The sequence below is a fragment of the Sprattus sprattus genome, assembly GCF_963457725.1.
Source record: "Sprattus sprattus genome assembly, chromosome: 1".
Lineage (NCBI taxonomy): Eukaryota > Metazoa > Chordata > Actinopteri > Clupeiformes > Clupeidae > Sprattus > Sprattus sprattus.
Genome location: NC_137920.1, coordinates 19,439,498 through 19,461,997, shown reverse-complemented (window position 1 = coordinate 19,461,997; position 22,500 = coordinate 19,439,498). Strand labels below are relative to the sequence as shown.

The window sequence follows — 22,500 nt, the reverse complement described above, 5'->3', positions numbered from 1 at the left end:
TCTGACAGGTACCTGGAGATGGCAGTTATTCTTCAGTTACTAGTTAGGTACTTTCCCCCAAATAATTATAGTAGTCATAACAAATACATGTATATATGTGTAAAAATATATGTAATACATCACATTTATATGTTTTGAGGCTACCTCTGATCTAGTGATTCTAGATACAAATTATTTCGCTGATTAAAAGTGACTCCTGGTACAATTTTGTGACCATACAGGTGTGACTTTGTGACCATACAGGTGTGACTTTGTGACCATACAGGTGTGACTTTTTGACCTTCGAGGTGTGACTTTGTGACCAGAGTATCAGAGAATTCAAAACGGGATCTTTGAGATAATCAAATTCATACTAAAGACTAGTGCTTTAGACTTACAGGACATCAATGGTGATAAAGACTAGCGCTTTAGACTTTCAGGGCATCAATGGTGATAAAGACTAGCACTTTAGACTTTCAGGGCATCAATGGTGATAAAGACTAGCACTTTAGACTTTCAGTACATCAATGGTGATAAAGACTAGCGCTTAAGACTTACATGACATCAATTGTGAGCATGTATGATTCCTTGGCCCCCTGGTACGTGACTGGAAAACAGAGACCACATTTTCAGTTGTGTCATCAAATTGAATCAGACTTTATTTATATGGATTTTTCAGAGGGATGATATTATATTAATATTCCCCTATGTTTATCTATCTACACATTATGTATACACATCTTACCACTGTCCTGCTTGTCCAGTTTCACCTTCAAATCAAACTTTTTACACTCTGCAGTGACTTCCTCAGGCATGGCATAGTACAGAGTCATCACCTTAGGGAGAAGCAGAGAGAGGGACACTAATAATAATAATAATAATAATAATAATAATAATAATAATAATGATAATACTAATAATAATAATACGATTCATGCTAAATAATGCAGCTGAAAGTGCATACCATTAGCATAAAAACAGTGATAGAGTGCATAAAGATGAGAAAAAAATAATAATAATTAAATTGAATACATAAAATGCATATCATAAGATAATGACACTAATGACTCAGGCAGTCCAGTCTGGTTCATCGGTAGGGTGCAGTAGGTCTCCAGATGAATGCGTCATGTAAAGGTAAACTATATGCATCAGCAGCTGGGTAATCCCATTTGAATCGTTTTGATGCTTTGTTTCTTGTCTTTATCACTTGATTTATTCCCATTTTAGGTAGTTATTCTGATAAATTAGGCGACCGGAACAGGGTGACTGCTATTATTTCCAGCTCCAAAAGTAAGTCTACTTTACTGTGTGTCCGAGAAAAGATGAACCAGAAGGCGTCTACATACAATCAGCTGGCAGCCACGGCGAAATAAACACTTTTTGTATCAGCTGGCAGGAGCGGTAGCGGGTTTTAAATGCGATTTAAAAACTAAATCCAGGGTTTTCTCCTCGCCGATTTAAACAGCCAACCGAGCAACAACTGTCTGGCATTTTAATAACTTATATTAAAAGAGCTTGAAAGGTGGGTGGTTCCTGTATTAACTCCCGTGTTAAATACCTTTTGAACATCTTTTTTTGCCCTCCAGCTGGTCATTCTGACGTCAGCTGAAAACTATCAATAGTCAGTTGCCAGTATCTTGTGTACCATGTCCAAACAGTGCCGGACTTTTTATTTATTTCTAATGACACAAACAGTAACTTACAGACATTGTTGCTTCGCCTGTACCAGTGGCAGTGACTGTCAGGTTCTGCTTCAAATCCACCTGTGGACAACAGCAAGAGGAGCAGCTTGGGTACATATCCTTAAACTATTGATCAACAGCAAGAGGAACAGCATGGGTACATATACCTAAAGTATTGATCAACTTCAAGAGGAACAGCATGGGCACATATACCTTAAGTAACGTCCAACAGCAAGAGGAACATCATGGGTACATATAACTTAAGTATTGATCAACAGCAAAAGGAGCAGCACGTGTACATTTAAACAAACTATTGATCAACAGCAAGAGGAGCAGCACGTGTACATACGTATACCTACAGTAATGATCAACAGCCCGTGCCCCTTGGAGCAGAAGTTCACCCAAAGTCTAATACCATTAGGATGCAACGAATGCAAACAATCCCCAAATGGAGAGTGGCCAGACCCTATCTATTCACCAAGTGAACTTAGGTCTGGTTAAGCCAGGCTAGCACAGAATATCAACTCATGATCTTCACCTAGAACAGGGTGCTGACAACAAGGTGTGGACATGAACGATATACAGGCAGTATACATTTTGACAGTTTCGACTATAGATCACAGATAATGGAATTTATAGATTAAATAGATCTACTGCCACCGAAAATGCTCTATTTCAATCCCTTACAAGCAACTTCGATTCAAACCGAGTGAAGCGGAAGGAAGGCGTACCTTGTCTGAGCGTGTCACGTATGCATTACTGTTGTCTATGGTCCACCTGATGGGTTTGGACCGCCCTGCCACCAGGATTTCCACGTTGAGGTTCTTATCCTGTTGCTTTACTTGACTGCTGTATTCCGCTACGGCTTGGAACACCATGATGGTGGACTGCAGACACACACACACACGCGCACACGTACACACACACCCACACACACACGCACACACGCACACACGCACACACGCACACAGGGGGAGAGGAGAAGGGTGTCACTAGTGCCAGAAATGTATTCATATACAGATACAAACCAAATGTACAGTACATACACACGCAAAGACACGCAAGCACATACAAAAAGATATACTAACCGACACTCACACACACAGATGCAGGCATACACTTACCGATACACAGACACACACTCAGACCTTTTTGCACAGTATTGTACCTGCGTGGATCCGTAGCCTCCTCCATAAAACTGTTGCTCGTTCAGCCAGCTCACGATGGGACCTGCCTTCTCAAACTCCCTGGCCTTGACCAGGGCCAGCAGGGCATAGGCTGTGGCCTCCAGAGTAAAGAGATGGTTGCTCTTGACCGGCCAGTGAGTGCGATCTAAAAGTAGATATATATTCAGGTGTCTTGAAATACCTTTCAATTAATATACCATAGTGTCATGAGTTGAGGAATCTGTAAGTATGCACACAAGGAAAATTGTTAATTAACTTACATCGATTGGTTGTTTCGTTAATTGTAAAAATCTATTATTGCAAATTTGATTGTTATATTGATAATACTAAGAGCAATATGGCATGTACAGATGTGGACTAGCAACTGGACAGTCAAGATTTGATCTCATTCTCTGATTGAGACAGTTGATGTGATTGTAAAATCACACCAAATCATCTTGTGTGCAAAATCCATACATCAAATCAACTTCATATCAAACAATGTAAAATTCAAATGTCAAACTATCTTGAGCATGAAATTGATAGGCCTACAATAAATCTGTGATACTAAAAGTGTTAACTATGAACTGCAAATTTTACCCAACCAACCTTCGAAAGCATGTTTGAAGAGGACTTCCTGGTTCAGTTTGCCGACGCTGGCAAGGGCATATGAAACCATGGCAACAGCATAGGGATTGGTGAGAGTCTTGAGTCGACCTACCAGATACTCAGTGGTTTTCTTTATACTGTCTGGAAGACTCTTTTGGGACAAAAAAATATTGTATGTAAATATTCAGAATTAATTTATTTATTTAATTTAACACATTAATAATGAGTTCCTGGTTGACCCCTATCCTTTTTATAGGGCAACATGGAGGATGCTTGCACCATGATAGTATGTAACAATAAAATAATGGTTCCATTAACTCTGTTGCTGTTCTTCTTTTTTGTTGTTCTAAGATGAGTGTATGCAGTGATTGCCTCTCTGTCTGTCTCTCGTGTTCTTGTTCTGTCTCCTCTGCTCTCTCCTTTGGTTCTTACTGTTACTATACAGTATATATATATGGAGTGTATAAATGTATGATGAGTGTATAATGGATGCATACATGTAAAATTAGTGTATAATGAGTGTGTGTATGTATACAATTAGTATATAGTATATAGTATAAAGAAAAATAACTGTATATTGAGTGTATATATATTGAGTGTATGTATATGAAGTGTAATGTATAATAAGTGTAAATTGAGTGTGTACATGTATATTGAGTATGTATATGTGCGTTGAGCACGAACATGCGTATTGAGTGTATAATGAGTATATATTGAGTGTAAACATGTGTGTTGAGTAAGTGCACGTGTGTTGCTCACAGTGATTCTTTTGCTGCACTGCTCACTGCCCTCCTGCATGGCAATCAGCACAAACGCCGTCATGGAAGCATCCGCATCATTTCCTCTTACGTCTCCCTGACAACAAAAGACAACACATCCCAGTTTTACACACAAAGAAGAAGATTTGACTAGGGTTAATACGAATGGTACAAATGCCACATGTTTGCATTTTTAAATAAAATAGACTTTAGATCAAGACAGTATGTTTCATTGTTTTCCTGAATTTATATTGTAGACACAACGACAGTGGGGGCAAGAGGATTCAAAGTGAGTTTATGTTGAGTTTTACCATTTTATCAATATACGTTTTTTAGGTATTGAGTCATTTTCAGTTTGAATACATATAGTCACGTGAAGTAGAGATATTCAAACCAAGGTTATCCAAGATTCCTACTCCAGGAACAAAACATCCATGAGCTAGCAAGCTTTTTATCTTTGCCAACAGTGATGTTGTTGTTTGCAAGGAACATCGGTTGGTCACCCAGTCATCTCTTTAAAGTGCTAGATACTACTTAAAAAATAACACTGCTGAACGTCTACGCAAAGCAATAGTCAGTCAATTAACCATCAGTGTCCCATACCACCATCTCTCCATGGTACACGTTGAAGGTCTCCTTAAAAGTGCCATCTGGCTGCTGGGAGTTCAGCACCAGCCATTTGAGGGCATCACAGATCACTTTCTCCTCAACGCTGATGATGTCACTGGCCATGGCAAAAACCTTAGCAACGAATGCTGTGAGCCTAAAGGGTTGGTGGGGAGAGAGAAATATTGACAGACAGACAGACAGACAGACAGACAGACAGACAGACAGACAGACAGACAGACAGACAGACAGACAGACAGACAGACAGACAAATCAATCGTTCGATCGATAGATAGATAGATATAGTATTTTCATATAATAAAATCAGTATTATTGATGACATGTGATGATATCATTACTATAATGAGTCATGTGTGAACACAGCTCACCAAGCGCTGCCTGGTTTGTCTGCCCAGACGGCAAACGCCCCGTCTGTTTTACGGAAGGCCAACTCTTGTTGGTAACCTACAGAGAATGAAAGCAAGAGATGCAAATGATTAGACTTTCACGTAAATATCTGTCATATTTATACAGACACACACCCTTACATGTACACAACAATATTTACACATACACCCTTTCTGTATATTTAGGTCTTCCTATTATGTCGATTTTTTTTATATCTGTACCTCACCTGTGTTGATGGAGGCCTATTTGCAGGCTGTGACTCCCCCATATTGTTGTATTTGACAATATGTGACACATTTAAGTTTGTATCTGTGATCCACCATAGGAATTGCAACCGTGGGGGTGGACGACCGGACTTCTTTATTGTAGCCATTTCTCTCATAACATAAACTATTGCCAAAATCTTTGCGCTGAAGTGCCGAAAAATATAGACCAAAAGCTTTAAACCTAGGTGATTGCGACATGTTTATTAAGTTAACTGTTTACTGGTAAAGATTACATTGTTTGTCAGCTAACTTCAATCAGGAGCTGCACCGCTCACAGTTTTATAACATTGGCTTCAGACCTTTCTAACTAGACAATTACCCTAACTGCTAGGATATCTGTATAGTTGTGGAATAAATCGTTTAGTCCAAACAGGGTAATGTATTATAGCACAGGGTACTGGATTATAACACAGGGTTATGGATTATAACACAGGGTACTGGATTATAACGCAGGGTAATGGATTATAACACAGGTTATTATATGGCAAAGACAGTACAAACATTCTGATTGGCTAATGGGTAGTCATGCCAGCCACGTATTGCCCTCCTCACCGGTCAATACGGATCCGTATTGCCCTCCGGTGACATCATCTTAAAAACTAGCGATATTATTAGACATCGACGGCCATGAGCATGTAATCTTTAGTACCGATAGAATCAGGACTCCTTTTATGAAATTATCTGTGAACAGGAAACCAGTTGAATTTTCGTGGTACCATGACAGTTGAAAAGTAAAGACTCAAGAACTCGGGGACATTTTGATATCGGTAATACTTTATAGGACTTAGTACAGTTCAGTACAATTCAGAAGCAGCGAAAATGTGTTATTGAAAGTGATGATGAAGACTAGACTACTATAGTTTGAATCACTTGTGTTTAACTGTAAATTAAAGCCATTTAAGCTGAGCCCTGTTATCAGTTTTCTATTTATCATTGTATCTTGAAGTTAGCTAGTCATTGTTTGCTAGGCAACACCTGAACTACACTGTGTCGTGAGAGGACCTGAGAGCTGAACAAAACAACATGTTTTCTATTTACAATTACCATTTATTTTCAAAATGAAAAGAGCTTAAATGCCACATAATAAACAACTTACTAACCTCGACCGTTCGGCCATGCAGGGAAAAATCAGACTTCGGCTTTGCCTTATCAACCTCGCTATCGCTCGGTAGGTACGTTACAGCCTCAGTCTGATATTTCCCTGCATGACCTCACTCTCGGTTAGTAAGTAGTTAGTAATGGATAGTAGGACATGCTGATACGTGTAGTATGTATGATATGGTGTGACACATTGTACTTTAAAATTAATATAATTTACATGCAATCAATTTAAAGTAAGTGTAAAAATGCAGGAAGTTAATTATGATTTGGTTGATTCGTCCCTGGAATCACTAATGTGTATGTATTAAATAGTCATGACTTACCCATGTTGATGTATTTAACAGCTGTGGCTCTGTTCTCCAGCCCCACATTCTCCCACTGGGCTGTGGAGTCCAAGTAGTGGGTGGCGATGAGGGGAAGTGTCATGGTGATCATGTTCTGCTCTCCACAGCCTCTGGGCTGCACGATGAGGGAGCCCATGGCGTCTCCAGTGATGGCCTTCTCAATGGTCTGGCTGATCTGATTGGCTGAAGACCACATGTTTGGAACTTCAGAACTAAACTGTTTTGGTGAGATCCTTACTCAAAGGATGCTTAATTAAGTGTTCATAATCATAATAAGAAAGATTGGTAGTCATTATGGTAGTGGTTGCTAGAATGTTACTAGGGGGCTTAGCAGGTGTGACGTGTGTTACCTGAGCAACTATTAGCAAGTGTGAGGTGTGTTACCTGAAACTGTGCAGTACGTATGAGCAGGTGTGAGGTGTGTTACCTGAGACCGTAAAGTACGTATGAGCAGGTGCAAAGTGTGTTACCTGAAGGTGAAGGTGTGTAATGTGTTACCTGAAGATGAAGGTGTGAGGTGTGTTACCTGAGACTGTGCCGTACGTATGAGCAGGTGTGAGGTGTGTTACCTGAGACCGTAAAGTACGTATGAGCAGGTGCGAAGTGTGTTACCTGAAGGTGAAGGTGTGAGGTGTGTTACCTGAGACTGTGAAGTATGTGTGAGCAGGTGTGAGGTGTGTTACCTGAGACCGTAAAGTACGTATGAGCAGGTGCGAAGTGTGTTACCTGAAGGTGAAGGTGTGTAATGTGTTACCTGAAGATGAAGGTGTGAGGTGTGTTACCTGAGACTGTGCCGTACGTATGAGCAGGTGTGTTACCTGAGACCGTAAAGTACGTATGAGCAGGTGCGAAGTGTGTTACCTGAAGGTGAAGGTGTGAGGTGTGTTACCTGAGACTGTGAAGTATGTGTGAGCAGGTGTGCCTGGCACCTGCTTGCGGGGCATTTGGCTGAGGATGTCTTCTACTTGAGCTCCATCTAAGTTGATCACAGACAAAGGCTTTTTTTTAACAATGTAAAATGTTTCTTTCAATCTTTATTATGTTATATATATTATATTATATATATATATATATATATATATATATTATGGCATGCCGTTCAGGAAATTAACATTTGAATATATATATACAAAAGTGTGAATATATATACAAAAGTCTGAATATATATACAAAAGTCTGAATATATATACAAAAGTCTGGATATATATATACAAAAGTCTGAATATATATACAAAACTCTGAATATATATACAGAAGTCTGAATATATATACAAAAGTCTGAATATATATACAAAACTCTGAATATATATATGCAAAAGTCTGAATATATATACAAAACTCTGAATATATATACAAAAGTCTGAATATATATACAAAACGAAGTCTGAATATATATATACAAAACAAAGTCTGAATATATATACAAAACGAAGTCTGAATATATATACAAAACTCTGAACTCTGAAGCACTCAATCCGTCTTTGTCCGCCATATTGGATTGAGCGCTTCCTATTAAATCAATGGTACCAAAATGTTTGTGATTACGTATTTTCTGCTTCATGAAACTCTGTTTTTCTGTTATATTGTTCAATTTTGACATTGATTTCTCACTAGAAATGCAATAATAACACGTTTATTTTACACCGTTTGACTTCACGAAGGATATTTTTAGAGGCAGGTTCCCCATTGATTTGACTGGGGTCTTGTCAAAACCTTCGTAATTCCTTGTTTTCTGCTTCATGAAATACTGTTTTTCTGTTCATATGGTAGGGTTTCCAGACGTGCTCTTTTTCGGACATGTCCTCTTTTTGAGACCTAAAAAATGCGTCCGGCAGGGATTCCCAAATCGTCCGGGATTTTGCCTCGTCGGGTGCTTCACAAAATGTCAAGTTTGCGAATACGTAAGGGTAGACCTTTTTCTGGAGCACACCCGCAACCGATGGCTAGTTACATTGCGCTGAAGTACCTTATGGTATTTATACCCTTGGAATGGCCAACCTATCTAGGTCATGGTGAGTATTATTTTGTAGAAGGGAAATGGTCAGTAGCAATCTATAACACAATTATATGCTTATCCTACATAAACTATGGAAACTATTTTTAAAAAAACCTATTCAATTCAATGAATAATGTCTTATTTTCATTGGTATATGCAATGAGGATTTCTGGGTAATCATTTTTTGTCCAATGTCAAGTCCCTATTTGATCATGTGACGAGAGGATACGATGTAGGCTATCCCATTTAAACGTAAAAATGTCCTTCGTTAAGTCAAACGATGCAAAATGAACGTGTTATTATTATTGCATTTTTAGCGAGAAATCAATGTTTAATCAATTTTAGCCATATAACAGAAAAAAAAAGTATTTCATGAAGCAGAAAACAAGGAAGTACGAAGGTTTTGACAAGACCCCAGTCAAGTGAATGGAGAAATTGCCTCTAAAAATATCCTTGGTGAAGTCAAACGGTGTAAAATAAACGTGTTATTATTGCATTTCTAGTGAGAAATCAACAACAGAAATACAGTATTTCATAAAGCAGAAAATACGTAATTATAAACATTTTGGTACCATTGATTTAATAGGAAATGCTCAATCCAATATGGCGGACAAAGACGGATTGAGCGCTTCAGAGTTCAGAGTTTTGTATATATATTCAGACTTCGTTTTGTATATATATTCATCGTTTTGTATATATATTCAGAGTTTTGTATATATATTCAGACTTTTGTATATATATATTCAGAGTTTTGTATATATATTCAGACTTTTGTATATATATTCAGACTTTTGTATATATATTCAGAGTTTTGTATATATATTCAGACTTTTGTATATATATGTCCAGTCTTTTGTATATATATTCAGAGTTTTGTATATATATTCAGACTTTTGTATATATATATTCAAATGTTAATTTCCTGAACGGCATGCCATAATATATATATATATATATATATATATATTATGGCATGCCGTTCAGGAAATTAACATTTGAATATATATATATACAAAAGTCTGAATATATATACAAAAGTCTGAATATATATACAAAAGTCTGAATATATATACAAAAGTCTGGATATATATATACAAAAGTCTGAATATATATACGAAACTCTGAATATATATACAGAAGTCTGAATATATATACAAAACTCTGAATATATATACAAAACTCTGAATATATATGCAAAAGTCTGAATATATATACAAAACGAAGTCTGAATATATATATACAAAACAAAGTCTGAATATATATACAAAACGAAGTCTGAATACATATACAAAACTCTGAACTCTGAAGCGCTCAATCCGTCTTTGTCCGCCATATTGGATTGAGCGCTTCCTATTAAATCAATGGTACCAAAATGTTTGTGATTACGTATTTTCTGCTTCATGAAACTCTGTTTTTCTGTTATTTTGTTCAATTTTGACATTGATTTCTCACTAGAAATGCAATAATAACACGTTTATTTTACACCGTTTGACTTCACGAAGGATATTTTTAGAGGCAGGTTCCCCATTGATTTGACTTGGGTCTTGTCAAAACCTTCGTAATTCCTTGTTTTCTGCTTCATGAAATACTGTTTTTCTGTTCATATGGTAGGGTGACCAGACGTGCTCTTTTTCGGACATGCCCTCTTTTTGAGACCTAAAAAATGCGTCCGGCAGGGATTCCCAAATCGTCCGGGATTTTGCCTCGTCGGGTGCTTCACAAAATGTCATTTCTGCGAGTATGTAAGAGAAGACATTTATAACACACCCGCGACCAATGGTTAGTTGAACTACGCTATATTAAGTTATAGTACCTTATGTTATTTATACCCTTGGAATGGCCAACCTATCTAGGTCATGGTGAGTATTATTTTGTAGAAGGGAAATGGTCAGTAGCAATCTATAACACAATTATATGCTTATCCTACATAAACTATGGAAACTATTAAAAAAAAACTATTCAATTCAATGAATAATGTCTTATTTTCATTGGTATATGCAATGAGGATTTCTGGGTAATCATTTTTTGTCCAATGTCAAGTCCCTATTTGATCATGTGACGAGAGGATACGATGTAGGCTATCCCATTTAAACGTAAAAATGTCCTTCGTTAAGTCAAACGATGCAAAATGAACGTGTTATTATTATTGCATTTTTAGCGATAAATCAATGTTTAATCAATTTTAGCCATATAACTGAAAAACAGTATTTCATGAAGCAGAAAACAAGGAAGAACGAAGGTTTTGACAAGACCCCAGTCAAGTGAATGGAGAAATTGCCTCTAAAAATATCCTCGGTGAAGTCAAACGGTGTAAAAATAAACGTGTTATTATTGCATTTCTAGTGAGAAATCAATGTCAAAATTGAACAATATAACAGAAATACAGTATTTCATGAAGCAGAAAATACCTAATTATAAACATTTTGGTACCATTGATTTAATAGGAAACGCTCAATCCAATATGGCGGACAAAGACCGATTGAGCGCTTCAGAGTTCAGAGTTTTGTATATATATTCAGACTTCGTTTTGTATATATATTCAGACTTCGTTTTGTATATATATTCAGACTTTTGTATATATATTCAGAGTTTTGTATATATATTCAGACTTTTGTATATATATTCAGACTTTTGTATATATATATTCAGAGTTTTGTATATATATTCAGACTTTTGTATATATATTCAGACTTTTGTATATATATTCAGAGTTTTGTATATATATTCAGACTTTTGTATATATATATCCAGTCTTTTGTATATACATTCAGAGTTTTGTATATATATTCAGACTTTTGTATATATATTCAGAGTTTTGTATATATATTCAGACTTTTGTATATATATTCAGACTTTTGTATATATATATTCAAATGTTAATTTCCTGAACGGCATGCCATAATATATATATATATATATATATATACATAATAACAATATATATAATAATTATATAAGTATACGAATAACATATATGTTATATTTCATGTTTATTTGCATTATTAATAAAACAATTGCCTTCTTTAACCATCCTGTTCTTCAACCTTGCTGTATAGATTAGAACAGGATACAATTATGTTACTATAGTCATCATAGACTTAGTGAGCTATTTAGTATTGCTTACAAAATCATAGAAGGCTTATTTAGAAATCAGTGTCACTCCTTCAAAATGTAGCAATGCTGTAAGGTGCTTGCCTAGATTAAAGCCACTGCCATGCTGCCTGTCTACATTCCAGCATACAGTACTGGCGATTTGGTTACGTAGTGTTAGTCTACCCTCCTTTAGGATGTAGTTATGGTACTGTCTTCTTTATAAAGTTTTCATGCTGGTTTAGAGTTCAGTATTGCACATGGCCACTGTCACAACCTTATGTAGGGCGTGGTTATAGTACTTCCTAAGGACTAGAGTTCAGGGCCTCGTTTCCCGATAACGACGTATCTTAACGGCCTACGTGGATTTTGGCGACATCGTAGACTCATCATTGCCGTAAGTGCGGCGTCGGGAAACCGCTCTGCAATATCCCTCTTACGACCGATTTCAAGTCCTTTTTAGCGTTCGGGAAACTAGGCCCAGTATTCCTTATGTAGGACGTGGATATAGTACCTCCGACAGTCTAGAGTTCATTATTCTGTAATGTCTATGTCACGTTTAACATGTCTAGAGTCTAGAGTTGTCTAGAGTTGTAGTCTAGAATGTCCAGTTAAAGATGTTTAGAGTTCTAGTCTACAGAATGTAGTTATCAGGCAGTCACTGTCATGGACTCACCATGCTTGGAAGGGTTTAGTATTACTTTAGCCACTTGCATCTCTGTGCGCATTCCTTCAGCCTGTATAAGGAAATGAATACAACACATTTTTTAATTGAATTAATATTAAAAATGTCACCATTTCAACATAACATAAACCATCGACATTAGCGTTGAAAGCTGTTAGATGCAGATGACAATGAAAACGTTGCTTGGTCCAGTTAATAGAAAATATAAATGTAAAGAGAAAGACAATTCTGTCCAAATTCCGGCATCTTTACGACACCAAAAATGGAGCATAGGATTTACACTGGCAGAATAAATTGCTTTGACTAAGAATCACTGGACCTCAGTAAGGGCTCAGATACACATACGCGTTTTTTCTAAAAACGCGACGCTAGGAAATACATTGATTCCTAAGGTACGGCGCGCTTTCACGCAAAGCGCCCCGTACCATAGGAATCAATGCATTTCCTAGCGTCGCGTTTTTACAAAAACGCGTATGTGTATCTGAGCCCTAAGCAGTCACATTTTCTTCAGTGTGACTGCACACATCATTGACAGTGAATAGAAACATGAGCCATTTTTATCAACCATACTTACCAGATATTGCTATATGCGATTAAATTAGATTTATTAATCATAAACCATAAATAAATGTTTAAATCACTTCACAGCCCTAATTTATTTATTTCATTTCACTTTCATTCCCTAACTCTTATTGTGTTTCTTTCTTTAGTTATTAACACATGGACATATTTATGATAATTTATTTATTTCCAACACTCACCACCACAAGCAGGTCTTTCTTGACACCGTCGGTCAAGAGCTCATCCTGCACGGCAGCCTTCACCTCAATGGTGTGTTTTCCCAGCTTCATAGGGATGATGACAAAGGGAACTGCTTGTGACGTCATGGGGTCCATCTTGATGACGGAGCGGTACTTGCCCTTCTTGGTGGCCACACTACACACGTCATTGGTCTCCATAAGCTCGACGCGCACCTGGGGGGGAGAAGGAATGACCAAATGCAGCTTACAGTATGTCAGGGCAGAGTAGATAGGCCACTTATAGGATAAAGTCAGAGTTGCTGCACAATCTTTAGATATGAACAAGCTGTGTGATAGAGATGAGGTAAATATTCTGGGTATTTGATGTTTTTTGGCCTTGAGACGAAGTTAATTGTGTAATTAATTTATTGATGGATGAATTAATGAATGAATACATAAATAAATACAAAAAATACACCTGTGACTTATTTCGATTACATTTCTTTGAAAGGATTTTGGGGTGACTGTGGAGCTTTTTTTTACCGTCATCTTCATGTTAATGTAGTTATACAGGATGGCTTTGATTTCGATCTGCTCGTTACGGACAGCAGAGTAGGGCAGCTTCAGGTCGACAAAGAAGTCTTTTTTCACCACCATTTCATAGGGTTCTGCGACACATATCCCTACAATAGAGTACAACACAGGAATAACATATGAGTGAAGAAATTATCCTCACAAACAAGTTTTGTAGAGACAAAATGAAGAGTTTTCACGTTGAAACCTGATATTGCTCGTCAAAAACAATGGGCTGAACGTGTACAAAATCAAGCAAGACATTAACCTGTTCTGAGAACAGTTATATTAATAATAATAATAAATAATAATGCATTTTATTTGTATAGCACACTTTCACATACAAAGATGTCTCAAGGTGCTTAAAGATTATTAGAAGACAATTAACTTAACTTGCTCATGCATACGTATGTAAAGTGAGTTCCACATGAAAACACTGTCAAACTCTTTCAAACCCAGCTGACCCACCATGAGTTTTTGAGATGCCAATCGACATGACCTGCCAACTGGTGATGGAGTCTGTCATGAAACTGGTCTTCGTCATGGAGGTGGTCGTGCTGTCAGGGAAGAAGAGGATGATTTTCATTTATCTATTTGGTTTCATTTTTGTATTATTATTTTAATTGTAACAATTTTGTAATTTCTGATTGGACAAGAGGCATTCGACGAGAGAGGATTATCCCGGAACAACCTCACTCAGAGGATTCACTGCTAGTTATCACTCCGCATTTGATATACTTTATCCTTTAAATTGCATGACATCAACATTCCATTCATTAAAAGCGAGAGAGCAGAATGGCAGGCAGTAATTTTATAACGTCACATTTCACAGTTTTCGAGTTAGGAGAGGGAGCAAACCAGGTAGGGGGAATTATAACCCCACTTCACTCCTGCCACTCCTGTAATGATTGCCTTTACAACCCCTCTCTAACTCCTGTCACTCCTGTCACACCTGTCACCCTCACCTGTGAGGATATCCTCTATAACCCCACTTCACTCCTGCCACACCTGTGAGGATATCCTTTACAACCCCTCTCCCACTCCTCTCACACCTGTGAGGATATCCTTTACAACCCCTCTCTCACTCCTCTTACACCTGTGAGGATATCCTTTACAACCCCTCTCACACTCCTCTCACACCTGTGAGGATATCCTTTACAACCCCTCTCCCACTCCTCTCACACCTGTGAGGATATCCTTTACAACCCCTCTCTCACTCCTCTTACACCTGTGAGGATATCCTTTACAACCCCTCTCACACTCCTCTTACACCTGTGAGGATATCCTTTACAACCCCTCTCTCACTCCTCTTACACCTGTGAGGATATCCTTTACAACCCCTCTCCCACTCCTCTCACACCTGTGAGGATATCCTTTACAACCCCTCTCACACTCCTCTCACACCTGTGAGGATATCCTTTACAACCCCTCTCTCACTCCTGTCACACCTGCCCCACCTGTCACCCTCACCTGTGAGGATATCCTTTACAACCCCTCTCCCACTCCTCTCACACCTGTGAGGATATCCTTTACAACCCCTCTCTCACTCTTGCCACATTGCTTACCTTTTATTAACACCTCATCCTATTCAAAAAGGTAGCATAATGAGCAGTATTACAGTTTGTCATTGTTCAGGGCATTTATGATGATTATTATTAATAGTATTATAGTTCTTATTGTTTTTCTCAGTGTTAGGCTGGGTACTGCTGTCGCCTTTGTGGCTTATGGGCTATAATCATTATTATTATTATAATAGCTGTTATAAGTGATATTATTATTATAACTGATATTATTGTTAATATTATTATGGTTCTCGTTGTTTTCTGTCAACAGAGAGATGATGTGCTTCTCACCAGTGTTTGTTGTCTGAGGGGCACTCAGGAAGGTCGTACTCCTCCCATAACCAGCTCTCTACACAAGCTACACACACACACACACACACACACACACACACACACACACACACACACACACACACACACACACACACAGACACAGACACAGACACAGACACAGACACGCACACGCACACGCACACGCACACGCACACGCACACGCACACGCACACGCACACGCACACAGACACAGACACAGACACAGACACAGACACAGACACAAACACACAAACACACACACACACACACACACAAACACACACACACACACACACAGACACCAGACGCTCACACACACACACACACACACACACACACACACACACACACACACACACACACACACACACACACAGACACCTGACGCTCACACACACACAGACACCAGACACTCACACACACAAACACACACAGACACCAGACGCTCACACACACACACACACACACACACACACACACACACACACACACAGACACCAGACACACACACACACACACACACACACACACACACACACACACACACACACACACACTTCTCACCAGTGTTTGTTGCCTGGGGGGCACTCAGGAAGGTCGTTCTCCTCCCACAACCAGCTCTCTGGGAACTGGGACCTGGATACGATCTCCTCTGACTCCATGTAGAGCTCATCATCCTCCTCCTCCTCCTCCTCCTCAGCTGTGTCCAGATATAGGAGAACAGAAATGTTATCTCAGACACTCAGACTCACACACGTACGTACACACACACACACACGTACACACACACACGTACACGTACACGTACACGTACACACACACACACACACACACACACACACACACACACACCCACACACACACACACACACACACACACACACACACACACACACAGGGGTAAATACTGATTATGCATGGGGTCAAGAATAAACTAGGAATAAACTTAACCAGCCAATATAATGTCAGTTTAACGAATTCTATAGGTTTAGTTTATCCTACTCGCACACACCAACACACACTGACCTACACTAACATACAGATATAAACACTCAAAACACACATAAGTACCCGAGTCTGTTTCGTGAAAGGTATTTGAGCTTAATAGCTAATGAAATGATGAATACTGTTCCAAGGTATTTTGTCTCACCATCTGGAAGGGAGGGCTGCTCCTGTTCCACAGCCTCCATTTTGGGCACCTCCATTCTATTAGCTTGGACCTCCAGTCTTGTAGCCTGGACCCTGCCATGTCTTGCAACTTTAAACATGGGCATTCTCTCTCGCATTACCATGACTGGCCTTCTGTCCAACCTAATGATCTCCTCCTTTTTTTTGGGAGGGGGGCGGGTGCATGTGATACCTGGAGTCAGCAATCATCCCCAACCCCAAAAAGAAAACAGGAGGAGGATAAAGAGGGGAGCAAAGACCATCAGTGTGATGAGCATGAGGCTTCAGATGAAAGCATTTGGCAAATAAATACACATAATGTGAGGATGAATAGAATTTCATGATTGCAAATGTACATATGAATGTCTGGTGAATATTAACATAGCAGTAGTTTACCTATTGTACCTGACAGTAGTTTACCTGAGCGTACCTGAGAGTAGTTTACCTGAGCGTACCTGGCAGCAGTTTACCTGAGCGTACCTGACAGTAGTTTACCTGAGCGTACCTGACAGTAGTTTACCTGAGCGTACCTGACAGTAGTTTACCTGAGCGTACCTGACAGTAGTTTACCTGAGCGTACCTGACAGTAGTTTACCTGAGCGTACCTGAGAGTAGTTTACCTGAGCATACCTGACAGTAGTTTACCTGAGCGTACCTGACAGTAGTTTACCTGAGCGTACCTGGCAGCAGTTTATCTGAGCGTACCTGACAGTAGTTTACCTGAGTGTACCTGACAGTAGTTTACCTGAGCGTACCTGGCAGCAGTTTACCTGAGCGTATCTGACAGTAGTTTACCTGAGAGTACCTGACAGTACCTGACAGTAGTTTACCTGAGCGTACCTGGCAGCAGTTTACCTGAGCGTACCTGACAGCAGTTTACCTGAGCGTACCTTGCAGTAGTTTACCTGAGCGTACCTGACAGTAGTTTACCTGAGCGTACCTGGCAGTAGTTTACCTGAGCGTACCTGACCATAGTTACCTGAGCGTTCAGCGGTGCCCCCAGCTAAGCTGGATTGGAAGACAAGGCCAGCGTCATAGAACACCCACATGCTGTTCTGGCCGCTGCCCGACGTACAGCCTGTGTCATGCTTCTCGACGACATCCCAAATCTGTCAAAAAATTCGAAAGGCAAATAAATCAAGGAACGAACAAAGATACACAAGCTCTGGCAGCACATAGATATTTAGCTGAGTACTTAAGGGACCAGCGTGTGGGATTTAGGGGGATCTCTTCGCAGAAATGGAACGTAGTATTAAAAATTATGTTTTCAGTAGAGCTATATGTTGGTGGCGCTATAGCAACGGGTTGGAAGACGAAGAAGAAGAAAGAAGATAATTCAGAGGTTGCTGGTGCTGGCTAACCATTGTGTGTTGTGAGAAATCTGTGAACCTAAATTTTGACCAATGGCGGATTTATTATTTAGCACAAGAAAGTGTCAATTCTGGGTGAATCCTGATCGTCAAAGAAGCAAAATTATTGAGAGGCGCAACAAAATCAGGCGATGTCAGAAAACAAGGATAAATATTGGTGTGGCTGATGAGGGACAAATGTTTTCAGAATAATCAGAGTCAAATCACGTTTTTTGGCCACGTAAGTTTGCACAAACAAGGAATTTGACTCCGAGTTAAGTGGCTCTCATTGTACTGGAGTTACCTATCTTCTGTTGGACAGGTAAATTAGCCTACCAATCTAAATGCATGTTTTTGTTTGATAGCTTAAGTTATAACATGGCCATGGGCATAGTTACCAACACAGCCATCCATCCATCCATCTATCCAACTATATATCTATCCCTCCATCCATCCATCCATCTATCCAACTATTTATCTATCCCTCCATTCATCCATCCATCAATGCATCCTTCTTCTGATTTGTGTATTTGTTGTTTGACAGCCACTGTAGGTTGTCCTACATTCATGGAAGGTGAGGAGGGGAGGGAGGTGTATTTTGTTGGTTGCAATATGCATCCTCACCACTAGATGCCACTAAATCCTACACACTGGTTCTTTAACTGTCATTCCATTCTGGAACACATTTCTGAACACTTTAAGACAAATTCTAGCGATTGATGTGAGAAAGTAGGTGCTTTAGCCCTAATGCTTGGTGTTGCATGTTTGACACCTGCCACTCTTGATTGGAGAATTTACCAAAGAAGACTGGTATGTGTGTGAGTGTGTGTGTGTGATTATAAAATAGGTCTCAGCACCTTTCTGAATTCATTCATAGTTCTTTAGTTTTGGTATTTAATAAACACTTTTGTTCAAAAGCGAAAGAGACATCAGTGAGAAATAAATCATGATGCATGATGCAACACAATGTGCAAAAATTATAATAACAATAATAATAAAACCGATTTACAGCAGGAGACTGGTGTGGATGGAGTTGAGTGATGCCACTTCTTATCATCACTGATCATCTATGCACAAAATATGAGGACAAAATACCGAAATCACCTTGCTCTGGGTGAGTCTGTGCTTGTTGTTGAGGATGTAGACTCCTTTATCCACAGCCACTAGACCAACTCTGGCCCCGGGGTCTCCAGTGATCTTCAGACTAAAGGGCTGGCGGGGGGAGTAGACTTTACTAGCGCGAGAGCCCTCCATTTTCAGCTGAAGAGAGAGAGGAAGAGAGAGAGAGAGAGAGAGAGAGAGAGAGAGAGAGAGAAGAAGCGAGTGAGAGAGAAATTCAGAGCAGCAGCTGAAGAAGGTTAAATTGAGGGTTGAGTCTGTTGGATGATAGTTAAATGGTTTAATGGTTCGATGTATGGATAACTACACATACCGTTCCCATGCAGGTGTCCTTCACGTCCACCCAAACTGAGTCAGACACCACCTCAGACGAGCCCACATGGTAGTACGCCACGATACGGAAGGAGGGGACCATGTCCTTGGTCACCGGTAAGGACAAGGATATTATAGCCTGGCCCTGTCTCTTCATCCTCTCAGCACACACCAGCTGTCCTTTGTTAAGAATCTGTTAGTAGACAGAATTGTGGACACACACACACAAACACACACACACACACACACACACACACACACACACACACACACACACAGACACACACACACACACAAACACGCACACACGCATACAAATATACACATATTGAGTTACACATTCAGACAGGCAGATAGACAAACAGACACGCACACACACTATAATTCTCTGAAACCTACTGTGAAACTGTAAGGCCTATTGATGGGTGAGTGTGCACACATTCAGGGGGTAAACAGAAGGTAAACATGACTGAATGTGCACACATTTAAGGGGTGAATATGACTGAATGTGCACACATTTAAGGGGTGAATATGACTGAATGTGCACACATTTAAGGGGTGAACATGACTGAGTGTGCAAACATTTAAGGGGTGAACATGACTGAGTGTCTACACATTTAAGGGGTGAACATGACTGAGTGTCTACACATTTAAGGGGTGAATATGACTGAGTGTGCACACATTTAAGGGGTGAATATGACTGAGTGTGCACACATTTAAGGGGTGAATATGACTGAGTGTGCACACATTTGATAAAGGCTTTTACAATTATAGTGATTTGATATGTGCTAATGATAAAGGATAATTTTGCATTTGAAGGGGACGTTACTCAGACTCTCTGCTTTGGAGTTGCTCTGCTAGAAATGCAGTGAAGGGCACTGCTCTCTGCCCCCCTAGTTGCACGCATATCTTTGTGTTGATTTTCAACAGAAACCTGTCTATAAAATAACCAGTGCAAGAGTATATCCAGTTTTAAACAGTGCATGGGTATAACCAATTATGACCCGTGCATGGGTTTAACCAGTAATAATTGTTAGGCAATATAGGCAAAGACTCGCACCAGGTAGGTTAAGTCTTGGTGCAGGGTGCTACTTTTTCCAGCCAGGTTGAAGGTGACCTTGAAGTCATCACCAATGGCCAACTCCACTGCACCGACACTGATGTGTATGTAGTTGTCAGAGCCCCTGGGTGCTTCATAAGAAGGAACTGTCAGACTTTTTGTGGCCTGTTGAGCATCTTGGAAACGCTGGTCTTTCGTCATCACCTGAAGAGAAAAAAGAATAAAATAGCATTATAAAAATGTAGGCACATGGAACGATTTAAGCTGGAAAGGTTATACTTTTCTAAGCAATATTTTTGGTTGTGTTTTGAAATTGAGCTTATCCACACCTGGAATAGTGCATTATTTAAAATCAAACTATCTAAAAAATTGATATACTATATATTTCAAGTTTGAAGGTGCAACATCACTAATGTAATAGTTATGACGTGAACATTTTCCGTGTGATGTGGATAAACACAAACATGTTATTAGGACACTTCTATGGCTATTAACTCCGTCTTTTTATAAAAAGAGGAAAGTACAGGTCAACAGGAACAAAGAAGAAGAGAAGGAAGAGGATGAAGAGGAACAGAAGACGAAGATTAGAAGAAAAGGAATGAGGAGGAAGTTGAAGATGAAGAACGCCAAGTTAGTCCTGAGAGAAATGAGAGATACAAGCAGCAAGATGAAAATAGAGGGAAAACAATATAAGCAATCAACTCCAGCACTCATTTCTGACACTTTGCCGCAGCTGGAGTCAGGCTGGCAGACAAGAAGAGGATGGTGAGGTAGAGGAAGGAAGCTGACCATACTCACAGTGACCGGAAGCAGACGGCTCGAGGCCTGTGTGTTGACAGTGACCCTGGCCATGCCATTGGGCCGCGTTGTGCCCCGCACAGTCTGGTCTCCGCTCTTAGCCTCCACCTCCATGCTACCTGCCGGTGAGCCGTCAGGGTTGGTCACAAACACCTGGCAGAACCAATCAATGGGAACATAAACGAGTAATGTTAACAAATTCAATAGCATGAAGAGCATTATTATTATTATTATTATTATTATGTGTTATTATTATTATTATTATGTGTTATTATTATTATTATTATTATTATTATTATTATTATTAGTAGAAGAAGGAAAGGGCTGTGGAAATGGCATGAGGTAAAATACACAAAAAACACCAGTATGGTTACAGAAGGAGGAATGATTGGTTCTTTTTCTTTCCAAATGTGTCTGTCTGTCTCTTTCTCACTTCTTTCTCACTTCATATTTCTATGTCAGCTACACTTTTGAGACACTAGGGGGCAGCCCCTTACATACATACCGATACATCAAATGGCAACCCAGGTTTGAAGTACTTGGCCATTTTCTTGAAGTGAATGGTGTATGGAGACTTGACAATCAGTATGCCACGTTTCTCCGCCTCCACCATTTCACTGCCTAAGGTAGATGTCACAATGAACCGTGATGCATAATCTATTAGCCTTTTACCCTGTTTAGCAACATTACAAACAAAACAAACAAAAAACATTTGCCACGCCGACATTTTGTGCAAAATAGTCACAGAATATGCAATGCCAATAGAAACAGTACACTGATTTCACTGACTGACTTTGCTTACTTAATTATATTACTTC

At 39.4% G+C, this 22,500-nt stretch overlaps 1 protein-coding gene across 1 annotated transcript in view; it reads right to left on the bottom strand.

The window, feature by feature from the left end:
- The window catches only part of LOC308374403 (complement C3-like), a gene marked incomplete at its 5' end in the record, with an annotated part of 32,774 nt that overhangs the window by 4,459 nt on the left and 5,815 nt on the right, over positions 1-22,500 (bottom strand). Inside the window, 24 exons of the mRNA XM_080850180.1 lie at positions 1-12; positions 538-586; positions 725-815; positions 1,683-1,742; positions 2,393-2,548; positions 2,830-2,993; positions 3,437-3,587; positions 4,196-4,291; positions 4,798-4,957; positions 5,190-5,265; positions 6,899-7,102; positions 7,809-7,895; positions 12,682-12,742; positions 13,452-13,664; positions 13,974-14,113; positions 14,472-14,560; positions 16,442-16,577; positions 17,028-17,237; positions 18,024-18,153; positions 19,498-19,653; positions 19,826-20,017; positions 20,885-21,088; positions 21,683-21,835; positions 22,188-22,303. The exon at positions 1-12 is cut by the window's left edge and continues 79 nt beyond it. Coding sequence (XP_080706306.1) covers positions 1-12; positions 538-586; positions 725-815; positions 1,683-1,742; positions 2,393-2,548; positions 2,830-2,993; positions 3,437-3,587; positions 4,196-4,291; positions 4,798-4,957; positions 5,190-5,265; positions 6,899-7,102; positions 7,809-7,895; positions 12,682-12,742; positions 13,452-13,664; positions 13,974-14,113; positions 14,472-14,560; positions 16,442-16,577; positions 17,028-17,237; positions 18,024-18,153; positions 19,498-19,653; positions 19,826-20,017; positions 20,885-21,088; positions 21,683-21,835; positions 22,188-22,303 — 3,106 coding nt within the window. The remainder of the gene's footprint in view (positions 13-537; positions 587-724; positions 816-1,682; positions 1,743-2,392; positions 2,549-2,829; positions 2,994-3,436; positions 3,588-4,195; positions 4,292-4,797; positions 4,958-5,189; positions 5,266-6,898; positions 7,103-7,808; positions 7,896-12,681; positions 12,743-13,451; positions 13,665-13,973; positions 14,114-14,471; positions 14,561-16,441; positions 16,578-17,027; positions 17,238-18,023; positions 18,154-19,497; positions 19,654-19,825; positions 20,018-20,884; positions 21,089-21,682; positions 21,836-22,187; positions 22,304-22,500) is intronic.